This window comes from Haliotis asinina, chromosome 7, assembly GCF_037392515.1.
Source record: "Haliotis asinina isolate JCU_RB_2024 chromosome 7, JCU_Hal_asi_v2, whole genome shotgun sequence".
Taxonomy (NCBI): domain Eukaryota; kingdom Metazoa; phylum Mollusca; class Gastropoda; order Lepetellida; family Haliotidae; genus Haliotis; species Haliotis asinina.
Window position 1 is genome coordinate 2,660,831 of NC_090286.1, and position 21,400 is coordinate 2,682,230.

A 21,400-nucleotide genomic window follows, 5' to 3' on the forward strand; every position below is an offset into this window, starting at 1 on the left:
CTTTCTTCATTCTTTTTGCATAGGCTGCATTAGCTATACTTGTTTCAGGACGCGTATGACAGACTGTACTACAGATATGACATGTAGTACTGCAGTGCATCCGGTTTGATATGGGCCGAGTGTGTAAAACAGCAAAGGCACTTTGGCCCTGCAGGGGACAACACCGGCCTTCCGACAACCTCACTGGTATCCTAGGTTGTGTGTAGGAAAGGAGTAGGGGTTGTGTGTAGGGGAGGGGTGGAGGTTGTGGTTTGGGGTAGGGTGGAGGTTATGTGTAGGGGAGGGCTTGGAAGATGTGTGTAGGGACGGGTTGGAGGGTGTGTGTCGGAGAGTGGTGGAGGTTGTGTGCAGGGGAGGGGTGGAGGTTGTATGTAGGGGTGGGATTAAGGTTGTATGTATGGACGGGTTGGAGGTTGTGTGCAGAGGAGGGGTTGGGTGTTGTGTGTAGATGAAGTTTGGAGGTTGCATGTAGGGGAAGGGTTGAGGGGTGTGTGCAGGGGAGGAGTGGGGCTGTAGGAAGGGGAATTGTTGGAGGTTGCATGTAGAGGAAGGGTTGAGGGGTGTGTGCAGGGGAGGAGGGGGGATGTAGGAAGGGGAATTGTTGGAGGTTGCATGTAGAGGAAGGGTTGAGGGGTGTGTGCAGGGGAGGAGGGGACTGTAGGAAGGGGAATTGTTGGAGGTTGCATGTAGGGGAAGGGTTGAGGGGTGTGTGCAGGGGAGGAGGGGGGATGTAGGAAGGGGAATTGTTGGAGGTTGCATGTAGGGGAGGGGTTGAAGGTTGTGTGTGTGTGTGGGGGGGGTTGAAGGTTGTGTGTAGGAAAGGGGTGGATGTTGTGTGTAGTGGGAAGGGGGGCGGGGGTTGGAGTTTGTTTTTAGGAGAGGTGCGGAGGCTGTGTAGGTGATGGGGTTGGGGCTGTGAGGAGGGGAGGCGGTTGTGTAAAGGGTGGGGTGGAGGAGTGGGGGGATGTGTGGAGGGGAGGTGGCGGAGACTGTGGTGGTTGCAGTCTGTTCGTATGAAGTCCCAGGATGTGAATCAGAAAGACAGTGTTATGTCAGAGAGGAAGGAAGCGAAGATTCATGTGGAACTTACACGGCCTTATCCTCCATTGTTTATTGTTTCTAATAGAGGTCATCTAGTTTTAGACATTCTACTTCCACTCAAACTCGTTAAATATTATCAGCATATAATATCTGCTGCTTCCTACAATGATGATGATTATTATTGCTTACGTATGCGTGATCCGGTATCAATGTTCAAACAGGGCAATAATTTTCACTTTCATATTGTTATAAATAAAGCTGTTTACTAACAAACCAGCTGACGTAATGATATATGTATTCCCAAAAAATGATAACCAATATCAACATTTGATCTGTATTTTCCTCTACACGACAACAAATGAACTAACCACATGCACTCAGTCAATTTTCCCTTTTCCTTTCCTTAATGCATACCCCTCTTCACATACATCTGGCCACAATAGGAAAGAAGTGTAACGTATGCTTCCCAGTGAGTAAAACTATGATATTTTTATCCGATTACTTGGAAAGAACAATTGTCCTTGTAGGTGTAATGCTTAAACCAGAACTCTGTCTCTTGGACGCGAAATGATAACTAAAGCATCAACTCCTACAAAAGGTGCTGCATTTGGCAGTACAGAGTTACCACTAGTATCTATAGTCTCCTAAATGAACATATTTTACGGATAAATACAGGTTTTTTAATTAGGTTTGAATAATACAATAAAACCGACACTTTCACGACATGTAACATACGATCTACATGTAACTGTACAGGTAGGTTAGATGATCACGCCGAAGACCCGGCTTCAATTTCCTACAATTGTACAATGTGTGAAGCCCATTTCTGGTGTTCACCGCTATGATATTGCTGAAATACTAATAAATTCAATGTAAAACCAAACTCATCACTCATCAAGAGTAAACGACCTGCAACTTGTGACAGCACAAAAATACTCACGCACTCATTTCGACAGACATCTCAGAAATCAAGTGATCTTATTGAATATATATCTGTAACAAATCCAAACAGATCTCGGAACAGAGCTCATTCTAGGCTTGAGTAGGGTTCCAAATTAACATATTCGCTACGTACGTCTGGGAACCAGAGCAGCACTCAGTCGGCAAGGTCTACTTCTAGGTCATGAGAGAGAGAAAGAGAGAGAGAGAGAGATAGAGAGAGAGAGAGGGAGAGAGAGTTTACATATTGTTTTGCGTTGCGGCTATCACTATTGTATCCACAGCTGTGTATTCAGATACTTCATGTAAAGACCAACCCAAGCCGAGACTAGAACTTGGTCTTTCAAATAACGTCCAGCACATGTGCTCACTACTAGGCCAGGAGGTTGCCTTATTACCTTAAGCCTGGGAAAGTAGCTTAAAATTGGGGGTTAATGTAAGCGGCATGACAAATAGGCGTAGTTGAAAAGTTGGTAGGTAAAGTATTTGACACGATAAGTAGTAGCTGTAAAGTTGGTAGGTAAAGTATTTGACACGATAAGTAGTAGCTGTAAAGTTGGTAGGTAAAGAATTTGACACGATAAGTAGTAGCTGTAAAGTTGGTAGGTAAAGTATTTGACACGATAAGTAGTAGCTGTATTGTTGACTGTGATACAAAACAAACATCAAACACGAGTATGGGAATCGAACTGTCTTCTGCGATTTCAAACGACGCACAAACCACTCGGCTAAATACTGCACTCATTACCCTTAGATATGTCGAGGGGAAGGCTGATGTTTACTCTCTCCCTCTCTTTGTTCTGGAACATCTTGACAAGCTGCCCGTGAGTAGCTGAATGATCTTTGGCCCCCATCCAGCACGACCATCAGCACGAGATCTCACTCTCGTCACTGACGCGCGACCTTCCCAATGAATCATATCACATATCTGTAATAGCAAAGAGCACGTGCACCTATGAATCTCGCTCACATGAAAGTCACCCGAGTCACAGTCGTCTAAGTGCACAGGGGTTAATTGTGTTTTCTTTCTTCGCCACACATTACATCAATTTAACGACGCCAAGGTCGTTTAGAAAACTATGGATGGAATAACGGAGACTCTGACTCAAATACCAGTTGTTCTGTTAATTTCCGGTCTAAAAATCACATCTAAGAAATTGCGAATGCTGTAACCCTCAACCCCTCCCCAGGAGTGATACCAGTTCCCAAAGCCCTCCCCTCTTCTCATGTCTCCCTCCCCTTCAGAACAGCTGTGTATGACTAAGCCCCCTCCGTCCAGCTTACATAAATCTCCAAACAATAACACACCGTCGGCTGCAGCAGGATTCTGCTACCAGTACCTCCCCGTGCTGGACCACTGTTAACATCCCTGTGTCAGAAGTCGTCATGAGGCTGTGTGTAGTTGCTGTGGTAGTTCTGCTCCTGCTGGCTGACGTCTGTGACGGCAGACGACGACGTGGGAAGCGACAACGACGTGTGCAGAAAGACAGGTCGTCATGGGACTGGCCATCTTCTCAGAACTGGAAATCCTTCCTGGACAGACTAATGGGAAGGTGAGCTTCGACATTAAAAAAAATACGATTTTGTATTCTGTTGCAGCCGTTAAGGAGAAGTACATTAGGTTTACGGTATATTTGGAATTATTTAAGACTGAAAACCTTAAATTTTTTGTACTCGGAATTCAAAGGAATTTAATGTTGCTGTGGGTGTTTTCTTTGTAATTATTAACTATCCGCGATTTGCAATATCTGACGATCAGCGAAACAGGTTCAGAGAACACTGCTATTCATGTATTTGTCAACTGCGTATTTCGTGTGACTTTCTTAACACAAGCATAAACCAGAATGATGACGTGTCATTTATTCGTTAAATTTTGGGCAATAAAAACCGTTCATAATATATTTGAATACATTTCCTGATAGACTGATATGCTCGCAGTTAATTGCTTGTAATAGCCTAATGTCACTTTTTGCAAGACTTTCTGGTGGCTGATACAAACTTTCTGGTGGCAGATACCACATATGATTTAATGATAGAACAAATATCTTCGACATTACGTTTTCAATATTTGGTGCAAGACGCGGTGACATCTGCGACATGTTTACGTTCATTCTAAACGGTTTCCGGTAAGTTGTCTTCTATGACGTCCGTGCCCAGATAAAGGAAAGAAAATGGCCTCCATTTTTTTCGATTTTTCGTCGAGTCATGTTTCCAAACCAACATGCCTAAAGTCAGTTCCGAGAGCGATTCTTTGGCTCCAGTTCCCTCTTGAGCTCTGTAACTAAATCCTCAACATATAAACAACTTTGTGTCGGGGCGAGATGCTAATTAACATGTGTGGCATTTTAGGAGCAGGATGTTAGGGTTAATTTCTCATGGCAAATATTCTCTCATAAACAGTTCAGCGAGTGCAAATACGTAAATACAATAGCATCCAAATCCAAAATGTTTTGAATCCTGGTTCTAAACTCCTTACACCGGGAAATAAAGACAGTTCTTAAGCAGCGTTATCTGTTTCCAATGACGTCATTTCCGGTAAGAAGATATACGTCGTTTCTTATATCAAAGGGTGTGTGTGTAGCCTAGTTATTAATGTCTTCGCTCATCAAGCTTGAACACTTGTTTTATTAGATAAGGCCAAGGTCAATATAATGATCCCGAACGCCATATTGCTAGGACTGTTTCAAAAATATATTTAAAACGTAAGTTTGTTCATGTGTTATTCTTAATGTAGATCGCAGTTTATGGACCGTTTTTCAATTAGAATTCACTGATAACTCTTCAAGAGGAGAATACGAAAGAACGCATCACAGCATTATCGTATATAATCTGAACTTTATGATTAGCACTTCAGCTGACCTCAACCCCTTATCACATCGAGGGGATGTTCATAGCATGTCGCCTCGATCACCTCCGCTTGTTTGTTACCTTCACTTTTTTGTACGTCTCCCAACTGCGCTCCTTTCGACAAAGATAGCAAACCACTAGTAGTCTCTTTGCTTTCAAGATAAACAATTAAAGGCCAGATCACTGTATCGATATACTCTGCGAGACAAATAAAATGATAAATATTATTGTACCCACAAACAAAGCTCCCGTCATTAATAAATGTTCTCAAATTATGCAAGGTGAATAAACGTTGTTATTATAAACGTTGTCGTCTGATGTGGGTCAAAGAAGGAAACCCACACCATTAAACGTCGTAACTGGGCGAGTCTGCCATAGATAAAGGACATAACTCTTACTTGCTCCTTACCAAGGGAGGCAACTCTCACCACTTGCCTACTCGTACCTTTCGTAACTACTCGGCTCTTTCCGTGACCTACATGAAGACTCCGGTTTGCCGGCATGACACCAGGGGTTATGAATGCTACAAGTACCTTACATTGTAAACTCACTGTTCTACCCAAACACGTGGACAGTTAAAACAACAACAACATTCATATGAAAATATAGGTCAAAACTTAAAACAATCACGTGACCTTCAATGTTGAGATATCTGACAATGATTTTATATTTAGTTTTGGACTTCTAGTTTTCCGTGGTTTGGAAGCTGTTTTCAGACTAGTAACAGATAATAATATTGTTTTAGCAAATCTAAGTTATTTTGTTAAACATTTGTGCTTACTTTACAATATGCTTACTTTGTGCTATCAACTCGTGGACTTATGTCTCAAACCTCGTCAAATATCATAGAGATTTGCCTTGACCCGTTATCACAGCGATAACCCCGCCATTGACATACACTTCCTTCATCTTGTAATGTGCGTTTGTTGTGTTTGGATGGTTTTCCTCATGGCGGTTATCCATCAATGTTGTCGCCCTGAACATGGTGAACCCTTTCAGGAGTGATAAATTCTGCACAGATAATGTTCGGTGAGAGTGTTTTGTAGTCTTCGCTGTGAGACACGAGTGAGTCAGTATGTGAATACATGTGTGTGTGTAGATTCTGATGAATTGTACATTATATTACCCAACACATACATATTCATGACAACCCAGTATAGTTTAATAGTTAAGATGATGATGATGATGACGACGACGACGACGACGATGATGATGATGATGATGGAGAAGAAGAAGATGGTTGTGGTGGTGGTGACGACAGTTTGGTTTATTTAAGAGAAATCTATGTTTCGCAAACAACGGCCACTAAAGATCCAAAGTGAATTATGTAAAAAAAATAATGAACCACAAAGACAATTTACGAACACAATAACTTAATGAACCATAACGACAATTTGCGAACATAATAACTAAACCTTGACCAGCCTGAATACTTCATGTATCACAGTGTTATTGATATGCATCACTTCACACTGGGTCCGGTGATGTAGCCTAACAGGTAAAGTGTCCGCCTGTTACGCTGAAGACTGAGGTTCGAGTCTTCACATGGGTACAATGTTTGAAGCCCATGTTTGGTGTCCACCACCGTGGTGTTGCTGTACTATTGCTTAAAGCGGCGTAAAACCACACTCACTCACTTATTTGACTTTGGCGAGCAGAACAACATGTCAACATGTCAACATGTCAACATGTCAACAGTGATCACACAGATAGTTAGCATGCTTGGCATATGCTACATTCTGAGGACAAGGATTCTGCCGGAAATAACCTTTGATATCTTTGTCACATTTTTCCTCTTGTGAAACCAGCTATATATACTTCCTCCTCTGCACTCAGCGTTTCAAAAATGTCCTCTCATCAACAAGTGCCATAATCCGGGAATCTGGTACAAACAATTCCTCCTCACAATACTTCTACCACACCCATAGTGATGAGCGAGCGTTATGTGGGAGTTTAGCATCATGGAGGGTGGAGGTAGGCGAAAATAACAGACTTACTGGGTTTGTTAGAAACCCTGATTACTTAAGTAAGCGTCGAATTGTATACGTGCCAAATGCCCAGCCCATAACACCCCCAAGTGAACCCTAAACCAACTCTCTATTCACAGATATACATACATTGCAATATACCTCCCATACCTCCAGACACTCTGAATACGCTGGTATAATACTGAAGATAGTTCACAATAGAATAGGCTTAACGGTCTCTGTGTACAGGGGAATATCGTTCATATGGACAACAACGATACAGATAATGTCTTTGTGCATATGGATAACATGTTAATGTGTATATATCTACACAAATAATGTTTCCATGTAAACATTTAATGTTTATATATACACATAACATCTCTATGTAAACATTTAATGTGTATACATACAGATAATGTTTCTATATAAACAGATAATGTGTATGTATACAGATAGTGTCCCATTGTAAACTGACAGTATGCATTATAATATATACAGATAATATCCCTATGTAAGCTGATAATGTGTATATACACAGGTAATGTCTCTATGGAAACAGATAATGTGCATATATACAGTTAGTGTCCCATTGTAAACGGATAATGTGTACACACACAGATAATGTCTCTATGGAAACTGATAATGTGTACACACGCAGATAGTGTCCCATTGTAAACATATAGTTTGTAGATATGCAGATTTCTAAGTAAACTGGCGGCGTGAATAAATACAGATAATATCTATGTTAACAGATAATGTATATCTACAGATAATGTCTCAATGTAAACGTGGGTTTAATGTGAACAGATAAACTACCTATGTAAAGACAATAATGCCTCTACGTGAACAGATGTGTATGCAGATAATTATAATGTCTCTGTGTAAACAGATAATGCCTCTGTGAAAAGATAATGTGTCTATGTATACAGATAATGTCTCTGTGAAAAGATAATGTGTCTATGTATACAGATAATGTCTCTGTGAAAAGATAATGTGTCTATGTAAACAGATAATGTCTCTGTGAAAAGATATTGTGTCTATGTATACAGATAATGCCTCTGTGAAAAGATAATGTGTCTATGTATACAGATAATGTCTCTGTGAAAAGATAATGTGTCTATGTATACAGATAATGTCTCCGTGAAAAGATAATGTGTCTATGTATACAGATAATGTCTCTGTGAAAAGATAATGTGTCTATGTAAACAGATAATGTCTCTGTGAAAAGATAATGTGTCTATGTATACAGATAATGCCTCTGTGAAAAGATAATGTGTCTATGTATACAGATAATGTCTCTGTGAAAAGATAATGTGTCTATGTATACAGATAATGTCTCTATATAAACAAGTAGTGTCTCTGTGTAGTCGTATAGCTGTTTTGTTTTTTTCTATGGATGCAGACTTGTCTTTAACCTTATGCAGAGATTATAGCAGTACAATGCTGTAGAATTCACGGCACAAATAATGTCCCTATGAGGAATGCAAATGTAATCAGTTCATGTGACGCCATGATGCAGACTGGGTACCCGGAAGTATGGTTTCGGCCTTGGCCAGGACGAGAACAGTGTCTTTAACTTCGACTTCGGCTGGAACCAACCATCCAGAGACTGGTGGAAGGGGTAAGTGATTAACAGAACCCTTGACTGGATTTAAACAGATTCGACAGATCTTGGCTGGATTTAAACAGATCGAATGCACACGAGTGGACAGCATATATACTGGACAAATTAAGTTAGGGATATTGGTATTTTTTATGATTGATATCTTGTCAGTGTGGCAATGAATAAATATATCTTTATTCCAAATTTCAAAATTTGTATGTATCCCTGTCTATTTTTGTCCAGTATATCTCACTGTATTGTTGATTAAAATTTGAATATTATGCATATAATGAAAACTGGTAGCGAGACAGGGACTATAGAGTTTTCTCGAAGAACCCGGTATGACAAACCCGACGGACTCAACCTTACGGACAACAATATCAGTGTACAAATGTTTTACGCCGCACGCAATCGTGTTTGTCTGTGAATAATGTGTGGGTTCCATAAACAACTCTACTGTTGAGTCATAATAAAGATGATCTCCCACATATAGACACGTTTCGTCGAACTAACGGTAATGTTGCCCAGCATGTATACACGTTATGTCGAACTAACGGTAATATTGCCCGACACATACGCACGTTATGTCGAACTGACGGTAATATTACCCAGCATGTATACACGTTATGTCGACCTGACGGTAAATACCCCTGACAAGTATAGATGCTATGTCGAACTGACAGTGATAGTAACCAAAATATCATTCAAACAAGCACAGAACCATTTTTGACGAGCGTTAACGAATGACGTGACCCTGTTCTCTTCAGCCCCAACGTGTGCCTCACTAAGACGGACGAGGAGACGAACACCACGGAGACAGGTGTCGGCACCATCGCCCGTCACTTCAGCTTCCACAAGCACGTGTGCGACGAGACAGAGTCTGCCTATAAATGCACCATCACGTGAGTATATGACGTCAACGTCACCTAGGTATATATGTAACTGAAATTGGTACATCACCAGAGTTATTGTTTTTCCAAGAAGAAAAAGAACTTTGAAGGTGGTATTGATAACAATGGTCTCTTTCCGGTCAGCATTTAATGAAGTTGATGCTGTCATTTATTTCCGACCTCATCTTCTTCAGGTCACAGATCATGAACAAGCAGAGGGTCGTGACGGAAGTGTACGAGTGTTGCCGCGGATACGCGAGGAAGGAAACGGAATTTGGCTGTCCGCGAAGTATATGGCTTTTGAATAATACTATAAAAGGATTACTTTAACCCTATTCTACATTTTCTGCAAAGCAGTATGCATCGATCATTAATCCATCTGAACTCATTGTACACTCGTGACCAAGATTAAATGTCATGTTGACCGAAAATTAGTTTTGGAACCATTTCGATAAAGACATTTGTTAATCCGGATAACGTAACTGCCTTTACTTTGGGGAATGTGTGATTGTGTAGGGGTGGAACAAAGGGGAGTACAGTCTAGAATACTTTTTTAATAATATAAACTAATGTCCGTTGTAGAGGGAGAGCAAAGGGGAGTACAGTCCAGAATATGGGACATGTCCGTATAAAGTAATGCCCGTTGTTGTAGAGGTGGAACTGAAGGATCTGGTAGAGACAATCCGTAGTCTGGGTCTGAGCGAGTTCCTACGTGCTGCCGACAGCGTATCCCTCACGGAGGAGTTCAGACAGGGCAACTTCACTCTCTTCGTCCCGGAAAACAAAGCCTTTGAGGACTTGAGGAGCGCTCTGCCAGAACTGAAGAGGATCATGCCGAAGGTATTTGACCAAGATCGTTACTCTTAACTTCAGTAGGAATAGACTGTGTTCTCTGTTCCTGAATGCCATTAGACGCAACTAAGACGACACCAGTTGGTGACAAAGACCGACTGCTAATGTTTCTTTAGTTTACAAAGTGATAATCCTCAACAACACGGTCTTCAATACCCCATGCTGTCAATGGTGGAGAACTGAATAGTCTTTTAATGTTTGTCAGTGGCGTACCTCATCCAGACGTTGTTACACGCCAACCGCCTTCTTAGGACTCAAGGGCTCGACTAGCCATAGTTTGTTGTTGCATTTAACCTAAAATATACCCGTCACTTCGACATGAAAGTGTTCGTTATAGACGTAGTTACTGCAGGTGCTTCATCTCTCACTACTTTCTACTCCTTTACTACCAGACAAAGATGTTTGATAACTTCGAGCTGGACATTAGCTGATGTCATGTTCCAGATACATTTCCAGTGTGATGCATTCTGACTGAGATTTACATTGTGTGATCAGTACTGACTGTGATGACATATATCGTGTGATGTATACACAGTGTGATATATACACAGTGTGATGTATACACTGTGTGATATATGCACCGTGTGATGTATGCACCGTGTGATGTATACACCGTGTGATGTATACACCGTGTGATGTATACACTGTGTGCATCTAACATGCCCTTCTCCAGGAAGCTGGGGCTGCTTGTTTGGCATCTGAATCTGTTTCAGAAATAAGTCAAGGACAATTACTGCTGGATGCTCACATCCCTCCTTGGAATGCATTCACCAGATTGAATCAGTTGGCGTTCTCTACAAGTAGATGATATTTGACAAACTCGTTCACACGCTCCCCCACCCCACACTCCCCCGACCCTGACACACAAGAGGGAGTCCAGCTGCTTAGCACGAGGCAGACATGTGTCCTGTAGGCTAAAGGGTACAACAGACACCGTACAACAGACACTGTACATCATACACTGTACAACGTACAACATACAACGTACAACATACAGCATATAACTATTTGTCATACAACATACAGCTCATCGACTCATTCCACTGATTTCGCAATTTCCCCAAAAATGATTTTTTACGCCATTTTAATTAGTTGCATGGCGTCATGTGACGGTTTTGGAAACATGCAGGTCATCTACCACTTGAAGCTAGCGAGTAACAAACATAATCAGCAACAAAACCAGAGGCAATGTTCGAGGCGACACAACGAGCTTGGATTTGTTGTTTTTTTTCAGTGAAAATATAAATCGCGCCCCTTCCCTCCCCGTTTTTGAACACGTGTCATTTAAGCTTTTGATACATATTGCTACCTTTGAACTTGATTCTGGACAACCTTTCTCCCACATCAAGCCAGAAACACCACACCTTGAACCGAAGCACGCGAAAGGGATATTAAGCCAGAAACACCACACCTTGAACCGAAGCACGCGAAAGGGATATTAAGCCAGAAACACCACACCTTGAACCGAAGCACGCGAAAGGGATATTAAGCCAGAAACACCACACCTTGAACCGAAGCACGCGAAAGGGATATTAAGCCAGAAACACCACACCTTGAACCGAAGCACGCGAAAGGGATATTAAGCCAGAAACACCACACCTTGAACCGAAGCACGCGAAAGGGATATTAAGCCACTTCGCTCACTCACTCAGTTCGTTCACGTTCTCTAGGACATACCAAATGTGGTGATGGTGTCCAAGCCGGTGTCCAACCTGGTGCTGAATGACACTCAGAACCTCCTTCTGGGTCACATGGCGTCTGGTCAGTACAAGATCAGCAACCTGCAGGACGAGCAGTTGGTGGAGACCGGAAGTCCATACAAGTCAAAGATCAGAATCAACTTCTACGAGGGACCACAGAGGGTAGGTATAGCAACATGGAGTATTAGGAACTAATCCCTAGGAACGGGGACAGTAATCTGACCTTGTGAATGACAACTTGGATGGTAAGGACATTCTGATTGGTAATTTAGAAGTTGAGAGAAGGTTATTTTCCATTACCCATAGTCTTTTGTGTTTTTCCCATGCTGGGACATTACAAAAGACAATCTAATGTTGGAATTGTTTTATGATGTCATGGAAGAATAGATTGGCGTCTTCTGCACCTGAAGATGGTGTCCTCGGTCGCCCTAAAACAAAGAAACAAAAGAACCAACTAACAATAGACATACAGAAAACGACAATGCTTAGTTATAACTGGTCATTTTCCGGGGCAAAACGGTAACACAGTCAGGAAATGGCTGCGTTAGGTCAAGTATCTGCAGTTAATGTTTCATTCATTGTGATAGACAAGGAGAGGAAACAAAGGGGTAGCCTGACAGGGCAGTGTGTTTCCCCATGCATTGAAGTTTCTCTTTCCCTGTTACGAGGGACACAATTAACCTTGTCTGAGATGACTGTGCAAGTCGGTATAAGGGGTTATGTTCCTTAGACATGCCAGGATCCGCTAATGACCGATGTGTGCCTCCCACAAATCGTAGCATGTGACTGAATTAAACAGCACTGAATTCACTCACTCGCTTGTCACGAACCTCCTGATGCGAAAAGGTGTATCTGTCGGTCTGTCTTATTGTGTGTGCGGGCGCGCGCGTGTGTGCACATGTTTCATGTGTTTGTGTGGGCGTGGGTGTGTATTTCTTACAGCTTCATTCCTTTATCAAAGTGTCACTCAATGATTTAAGTGGCACATCTTTCAAGGCTGCATTTAACCCGATTTCCTTGTATACTCTTCACAAACAGTAACGCACACACACAGTTTCTCAGTCTCATCATCTTTTCATTTGTTGAAATTGCAAATCACGGAATGATGCAATAGAAAGGTGAAACATAAGTACACACGACCAATAAAAGTAAAAGCAATAATAGACTTACAAATCACCAGAGGCGTATACCCTTGAAACAGTCGTGCAATTTGTGCTGCATTGATGGAGCAAAATGTTAACATTAAGGTTCTGGACAGCAAATCAGTGTTCAGTAACACGTGTGACCACTATGAGCACAAATGCAAACTACACGTTTTTGCATTATCCAAATGAGCCTTAAAGCTGCTGGTTCTGCCATTCTCTCTGTAACGCTGCTCAAGGTCATCCCGAGTCTCGGTGCTAACATGGACGCCGAAAACACGACTTCAAATAATACCCTAAGCATGTTCAGTGGGATTAACATCAGGTGATGTTTCAGTTCTAAACAACATCATTAACATCTCTTTCTCAGGCATTATCATCTGTAAAATGACGTCATGACCCGCGTCTTGTAACGGAGGGATGATTACATATAGATACACACCGATCGGGGGGCGTGTGTGAAGTGTGGTGCACATTCATGCCACACATTTTGCATGTTGTTTCTGAAGATGGCTGTGTTGAGGATGTTATAAGATCAATCAAACTGAAAATCACTACAGGTTATGTATTCTTTGAATATTTACATTTAAGTAACATACTGGCAAATATTGCTCTCGAGATTGGTAAAGATAATACACTGAAAATACTTGTTGCTTATTTTTTTTTTTTTTTTTTTTTTTTTTTCTCTTTTTTTTTCATTTGTGAGGAGTCTGTTATACATTGTGTGAACTCTACACAGCTGATGACGGCCAACTGTGTACGGGTCAAGTCTGCCGACATCATGGCCACTAACGGTGTCGTTCACAAGATTCAGTCGTTGCTGCAGCCTGTGACTGGCACCATTGTCGACATCGTCAGCAAGTCGCCACAGTTCGGCATCCTGAAGACTGGTCAGTGTGTGGTCATCTGGTCGGCCATATCTGGTCCAATACCTGATTGAACATTACCACCACATTTATTAAATGATTACAGAAGATTAATATCAATTCATATTTATGATCAGAACTGCAATACAAAGTCGCTTCCATCCATTCAGTTCTAGGAGATACCGTTGGCCTGTCGGTATACCTGTCGCTAATCGTTACGTAGAGTTGCGTCCCTTAAGTCCGACATAATTGTGTTGACCCGAGTTCGAATCGTTAATTCGTCCCCTCTCGTGGGTTGCATCAAAATTATAACATCTGTTATCTACATTTCTTTAAATCCTTGAAGATCCGGGCTAGCACTGGTCTTCAACAGCCCGTGTTCAGAAATGAGGTCACGTGATATTTGTTTCAGCCTTAGCCCGGGCGAACCTGGTTCACATGTTCCGAGGCGAGGGTCAGTTCACAGTGTTCGCTCCCACAGACGCCGCCTTCAGGAAGATGGCGCCACAACTCCTTGAGAAGCTACTGAGTGGACAGGAAGAATGTCTACAGAGTGAGTGGCTATCGGCTTCACTGAGTTGTCTTGAAGGAGGAACCCAGCAGTTTTGTCAGTTACTCCAGCTCATGTTATCAACCAGTGGTTTTCTCGCTCCATTCTATTTTAGGCCGTTATTATGAAGATGGTGTACTCTCACGTTTGTGTTGGTAGTTTAAATGGATCTCATCTAAGCTCGGGGTCAACTTTTATATAGAGTACATGTATATAGCACTGTCATGCTCTTTCCTTCTGGCACTTAGCAGAGGCCACGGTTGGTTCCGGTGTTTGGTTCAAGATTAAACCCAACCAATTACTCACTCAGCTAATGTATGGTATTATTCCCAGCTGTTCTGCTCCACAGAGGTGCTGAAGAACCACGTTCTGCCCAATGTCATCTGCTCTGCAATCATCCAAGGCCATGCGAAGTCGTACAACCTCCTCAACGCCTATATCAACCTTACCCGTGACGACAATGACAAGCTGTTTGTTGGAAAGGCGCAGATCGTGGAGAAGGATCTGATGGCAACCAATGGCGTTATTCACGTGATTGATGACGTCCTGGTGCCAGACGAAGGTGAGAGCAGGTCCCAGCAAGCGTCATCTACTTCACATGGTCGGGCGGTGGGGTAGTGTAGTGTTTAAAGAGTTCACTTGTCAGGCATAAGACACGGATTGGATTCCCCACACGGATACAGTATTTAAAGCCCATTTCTGGTGTCCCCACCGTGATATGGAGGTAATTTTGCTACAAGCGGCGTAAAACTAAACTCACTAAATGCTCTTGGTCCGAATCTCCATCTCCGTTAATCTGTAATGATCCACTCAGGAGAAAAAACGGTTTGGTGCAGTACTATCGTAGTGCTGGTTATCGTATTTTTAGGTTACATACTCAGGGCCCGCTAAAACGTTACTTACCTGACAAGAGCCGGGTTAAAATTGGTCTCCAGTAACACAAGCATGTCATAAGGTCGTCCATGTCATAACGGACGACCAACGGGATCAGGTGTAATTAAATATGTGTCATGAATGTAAATTTAGAGTGACAGCTATGTGTATACATTTCACGACATCGTTTTGGATTTAAGTTATGCCCACAAAGTCGCGCCTTGGGCGAACTGGTTAAGGCGCCAGGCTAGTGATCCTCCGAGTATTTTTTGCTGCGGTCAGAAACACTGACGTTGAAACCTTCCCAGCATTAGTTTCTGCAAACTAAGGTATTGTTTATTCATATCTAACCACACACCGTGCATTTCAGCCCTGCGTATAACGGACATTGTTGAGAAGCACGGGGCAACCCTCATCCTTGGCCTCCTGAAAGATGCTAAAATGATGAATGACCTTCAGAAAGCCAGCAATGTCACCTTCTTCGTCCCCTCCAATAAGGCCATCCAGGTAACTTTGGTATTTGCTGCTTGTTAACCATGAAACCTCTGTTTCAGATGCTCGTTGACTGCTTTAGTCTTGGCACATGCTTCCATCGTTTGGAACTGATTGTATATACTGAAACCTGTGACTGAGATGCGTGTATACAATATAACCTGTGTTAGAGATGTTAGTCTACAAAGACAGCTCTGTTACAGAAGCATATGCATGTATTCAGTAAGACCTGTGCTAGAACTGTTGTACACAGTAAGACCTGTGCTAGAACTGTTGTACACAATAAGGCCGGTTCTTATGTAATGAGATGTCTGTTTCAGTCACATGTATACAATGAGACCTGCATTTGTTTACGTGTATACAATGATACCTTTGTTCCTTTACTTGTGTACGAGACCTTCCACCCACCTGCTTGTATACAATGAGACAAGTTTGTGTATTTCAGGAGCTCCCCGAGGAGACAGTCAACTCCCTCAGGGCCGACCCCGCCTCCTTGAAGAAGCTGCTTCAGTACCACATCGTGCCCGACCGCGTCTCCTTCAACGCCCTCTACAACAATTTCCTTCTTCAAACATCCAACTCCGACAAGAGGATCAGAATCAACGAATACTCCTCGGTAGGCCACGGTGGACATATTTGTGAGAAATAGTTTAAAAGCTGATGATGTCAGAACATTGGAGCTTGCAGTAGTCCAGTCTGAAAAGGGAGCTCAGTCGTTGTCATTATTGTTGAGTGTACATGAACTCTTTAACTGTGCATGCTTGTATATGGAACTTTCGAATTGCAGTTTACTGTGGGTCTCGAAGGGTTCATTACATTCAGAATTTTTTCCGAGGTGGCGCATTGATTATTTTGTCTTGGTAGCGATAGGGCACTGAGGAGACGAGTGAATGACTTTAGTTTTACGCCGCTTTTAGCAATATCCCGGCAATATCACGGCGAAGAACAACAGAAATGGACTTCACGCACTGTACGCATGTTGGGAATCGAACTCGGGCCTACAGCGTGACGAACACTTTAGCACCACAAGGCTACGCCAAGTTCACGGTCACTTAGGAAGGCTCTGAGGAATAACGTTTTGTAGCGTTTTGCAGTTAGCAACCGGTGTTTGGTTGTGGATTCATTGTTAAGGCAATGATTGATCACAGATTTATTTGACTCTTCAAAGTTTCTACAAGACCACAGGGAAAGTCAGTCGTACCGAGTTACATCCTTTTGGCAGAGAACCGAACAAACTTGTTGTACCTTTGTTATGACGATGATGTTTAAAAAAATGTTAAGCTGTCTGATGCATTTTCATTCTATTTCTCGGGAGATATTGTTACATCTCACCCAAGCCATATCTGCTGTGGGTGCAAGTTTTGGATAAGCTGGTGTATGGATCGGTTGACTTTTCAAGACAATTTGAAACATTAAAAACCTACTAATTTTACAGTTCCCGTTCGGAACCCACTGGATGCAGACCGCCCAGTGTGCCCCGATCTCAACCAGAGACGTGGAGTCATGTAATGGTGTCATCAACATTATTGAGAAGGTAGGCCACCAAATGTTGTAGGTGATGCTAGCACCGTCTATCTGCAGTGCAGATAGGGGTTCCATGCACTGCGGATTATGTCTGCGCTAGACAGAGACAGTTGATGGGAGCTTAATGAAACGGTAAGGCTTGGAATCCTTGTCAGTTCAAGCTGCACACTGAGGCATATTGGTCAGAATACAGAGAGCTGGATATCTTCAAACTATCGCCAATGGCGTACGTGTTCCTAAGTTCTCCCAGCAGGTTCAGTAAAATGGTCATGGTTTTGGGCTTCCAGAGAAATATGAGAAATGCGAGGTGGTTGATGAAATTTGTCTATAGTGGATTTCACTGATGAAATTGCCGCTCTTACGTTTGGAATACTAGTATCTACTTTCAAGTGTTTTCTCTGCTAATGTTCCACTATGCTTTACTTGTATTTTGGGGTGTTCTTTTTTTTGTTGAAATTGCCTTCTTATTCGATTTTAAGTTTTAATCATATTGAAACACAAATGGAAGCGGGATAAATTTTTAAAAAGTAATGTCACAAACACGACGGATGTGTATCCGATATTCAGTAGGCGTCATGGAAACTGAAAGGCCATGCTTTGTTAGCAGAAAAGAGCGACATGAAAGGCGATAACAAACAGACATAATTATAGGATAGTGGCACCTCTGACCTTTTACATGTGACAGTGGAAGTGGTGGTGCCATGTATTGGTTACTGTATATAGACTCGCTGTTCAGTGATACAAGACTCTCTGACCTAACAGAGTTCTAATCACTAATTGGTGCCAAGAACTGATCAACCTCACATATCTACTGTTTCGTATTTCTACGGTTGTGATAAATACCATGTTTGCATTTGTTATACCACAAAAATGTTGCTTGAAAATTATTAAATTCAACGTCAATCCCCGCGACCTAAAGGTGATGATCCCCCCGTCCGGCAACGTGGTGGATGTCCTCGCTCTGGACTCGCGCTTCTCTCAGCTCGTGGGCCTCATCAAGAAGACGGGCTTGGCGGACGAGCTCCAGGAGGAAGGACCCTTCACCATCTTCGCCCCAACAAACCAAGTGAGGGAAATTATTTCATTAATCCCATTCCTCTATTTCTTTTATGCTAGGGCGGTCGAGTAGCCTAGGTGTAGGACAATTACCCACATGACAAATACCCATCACCTGGGGATTTGTCTGTGTGGGGAATTATCCGAGTTCGGAATTGTCCTGTGGGTCTATGTTGGGAATAGTCTTGACACCCTCCCAACCAACCCCACTCTGCCTCTACCACGCTCATAAACACAAACTCATGTGACAGCGCTGTGACAATAGATGACCACTCCCTCACATTTATTAAATACACATACACATGACCTCATAACCTTCCTGGAAATCCCCCCCCCCCCCTTCCCTCTTCTATTTCACACCAATATCTCGCTGTCCTCAGGCCTTCAAGAGTCTGGGCAAAGACGCAATGAAGAGACTGCGGAACAACACGGACGAACTGAGGACCGTCTTGAAAAACCATCTGGCCAAGGGTAGGCAGCATGGAATATATAAACTTCATTGAGAAAAAAATCCGGTTCAACAGAAGGGTGAATGACATAAAAACGAATGAATGAATGTTGATTTACGTCGTAACTAAATCACATTAGGTCATCAGTGCATCAAGGTAGTCTGTAAAATCAAAATATGAAGGACATGCCTGCTGGATACTTCATCCTTGAGTTGTAATCGTCAGCATAACTGCTGTATATTTCATCCTTGTCTGATAATGAGAGATGCGGCTGCTATATAAGGTGTTATCTGGTGTTCCTCTAGACGCCTTGTGCTGTGCAAGTATCTTCAAGAACGGCTGGTATGGAAGTCCCAGACTCAGAACTATCGGGGGTGAGGTGTTCCGACTGGAGCGACGTAGCAACGACTACATCCGAATAGGACCCGCCATGATCACTGAATGCGACCACACCGGCAGTAACGGCGTTGTCCACGTCATCGACCGTGTGCTCGTGGAGGGGGAGAGACAGCAGCTGTTAGCAAGACTACTCGGGAGGGGCCACGGGCACTGGGGCAGGGACCGTAGATGGTTGCGACGCTTCGCGATCTAGACGCCAACACCAACAAACTCGATCGTTAGCAGAGGATCCGTCACTATGACAAGAACTGAATCATGCGACTTTAGCTACAAGATCAGTTAGTCCATAATCTATTTTCTGGTTTTGATCATGCTGAGATGGGGTTTTTTGGTCTCAATTCGGAATTTCGGGAGTAAACTTCCTTTTTGATATCTCATGTATATTGCCAGGTGTTCTACAGTCAGATGTTCTGCTACAGGTGTTCTACTGTCATTTGCTACACTGCCAGGTGTTCTACAATTTGTTCTCTACAATGTTTCCCTCGCAGGTGTTCTATGTGTTTAACCCCCAGGTGTTCCACTACCAGATATCCCTCTGTGGGGTGTTCTCAAGTCAGGTGTTATGCCTCTTTACAACAAACATCTGCTTGTTTCAAAATATACCAAACAGTATATGGTTCTAGAAGCAGACTAACTTCAGTCACATAGGGTGCATTCCTGGAGGCCAGACGGCCAGAATTTACAAACTGTCATCACGTCACAACAAATTTTAATATATAGCAATTTAGGATTACCAGGTTATAGTTGATGCCAGAGTTTCACGTCAGTTACTGTGAAAGCCATTTCTGATTTTAATTGAGTATTTTATAAAATATCGTAAAACCATTCATGATAGTGATCTGACTGAGACCAGCTGTCAACAAGGACAGTTTCCACCGCAACCTACCCTCTGTACATAACTTTCCTTCTCTGTACATAGCAATGTAATGTCCCGTACACGTACGTCATAGATCGTTTCCAGTATGTCACTCCATCTGGAAACTCATTTATATTCTTTCTAATAAAATATGCAGTTTGCAGATATTGTGATTTCTTTGTGATACAGTGCTGGTGAGCGATCGCATACGTTATCGATAGAGAGAGTGAGTTAGGACTCAGTAGTGTTGTAGCTTTATGGCGCACTCAGCAGCATTGTAGCTTTATGGCGTTCGTCTGTAAATAATCCAGTCGTACAAGACAATCCAGTGATCAATAGCATGAGCGTCGTTCTACGCAAGTGTAATGTAATGACATCGATATTGCGAGTAACGAATGAACCACACTTTTGAGTGAGTGATCGCTAAAGTCATCGATAGAGAGAGTTATCGAATGAGTGACTGTCAGCGAGTGAATGAATTAGGGAAAGAGTGAGAGAATGACTGAGACAGTGATGGCCAATGGAGTTGTATCACAGCATCTGAATACGGTGTAGGAGGCAAGCCCTGAGTGAAAATGCTTTTCAGAGTCTTACACTTTACACCTCTATGGGGGCATGATAACGGCAAATTGGGATTGACCCAAGTTTTGATCCAAAGCCACTCTGCTGACCACATGGCCGTGATGTTGTTCCATGCAGGTCTTCCAGATTCTTAAATAAATGTAAGACAGCGGCCAGTAAATGTTGGACAGGGCAAACATGTGACAGAGAGAATGAAAAACTACCAATGCTGCCAATCACAATATGCAATCAGCACGGTTTCTCACTACCGGGTTCAAGACGGGTTGGGGGCATGTGACCGATGTCCACCGATGTCGTGGCCAGATAAACCAGTGGTTGAAATTCAGATGTCCACCGATGTCTTGGCCTTTTAAACCAGACAGGACCATTGACCCCTTTCTGAGCAGGATGACACCCTATCAGCTCAAAGTAGAGAGGTATCTCCTTGGAGATGATACAACTCGTGCAGCTTGCAGGCGGACCAAGTTAATGTCACTTGTCCATTTTAACAAGTACCCATTCACAGCTGTGTGAATTCGGACCCACAGTCACAATACTTTGTCAACGTTCACAGCACGTTGCTGTACACGCACCTAGGTGTTTGCACCTATTCATGTGGCCCCCATCTGGTTATATACCAACGGATTCGTGGGTTCTTTCAAGTGCACTGGGTTGTGTACTATACTCTAGGGGTTGTGACAACATGGAAAGAGCCTGCACACAAAGGTGACTCCAAGGCTTTTAAACCCGGTCACAGGTGGGCCACTCCCGGGGCTTCAAGCTAGCTGCA

General features: G+C 42.7%; 1 protein-coding gene across 1 annotated transcript; it reads left to right on the forward strand.

Moving 5' to 3' along the window:
- Positions 1–3,174: 3,174 nt before the first annotated feature.
- Positions 3,175–20,212, forward strand: LOC137290402 (transforming growth factor-beta-induced protein ig-h3-like). Its single transcript, XM_067821310.1, has 15 exons — positions 3,175–3,533; positions 8,317–8,418; positions 9,168–9,302; positions 9,485–9,579; positions 9,943–10,130; positions 11,813–12,004; positions 13,724–13,874; positions 14,263–14,403; positions 14,750–14,962; positions 15,644–15,780; positions 16,211–16,381; positions 17,201–17,299; positions 18,209–18,355; positions 18,726–18,816; positions 19,100–20,212. The coding sequence occupies exons 1-15, from the start codon at positions 3,367–3,369 to the stop codon at positions 19,384–19,386; spliced, it is 2,316 nt and encodes a 771-aa protein (XP_067677411.1). The 5' UTR covers positions 3,175–3,366; the 3' UTR covers positions 19,387–20,212.
- The last annotated feature ends 1,188 nt before the right edge of the window (positions 20,213–21,400 follow it).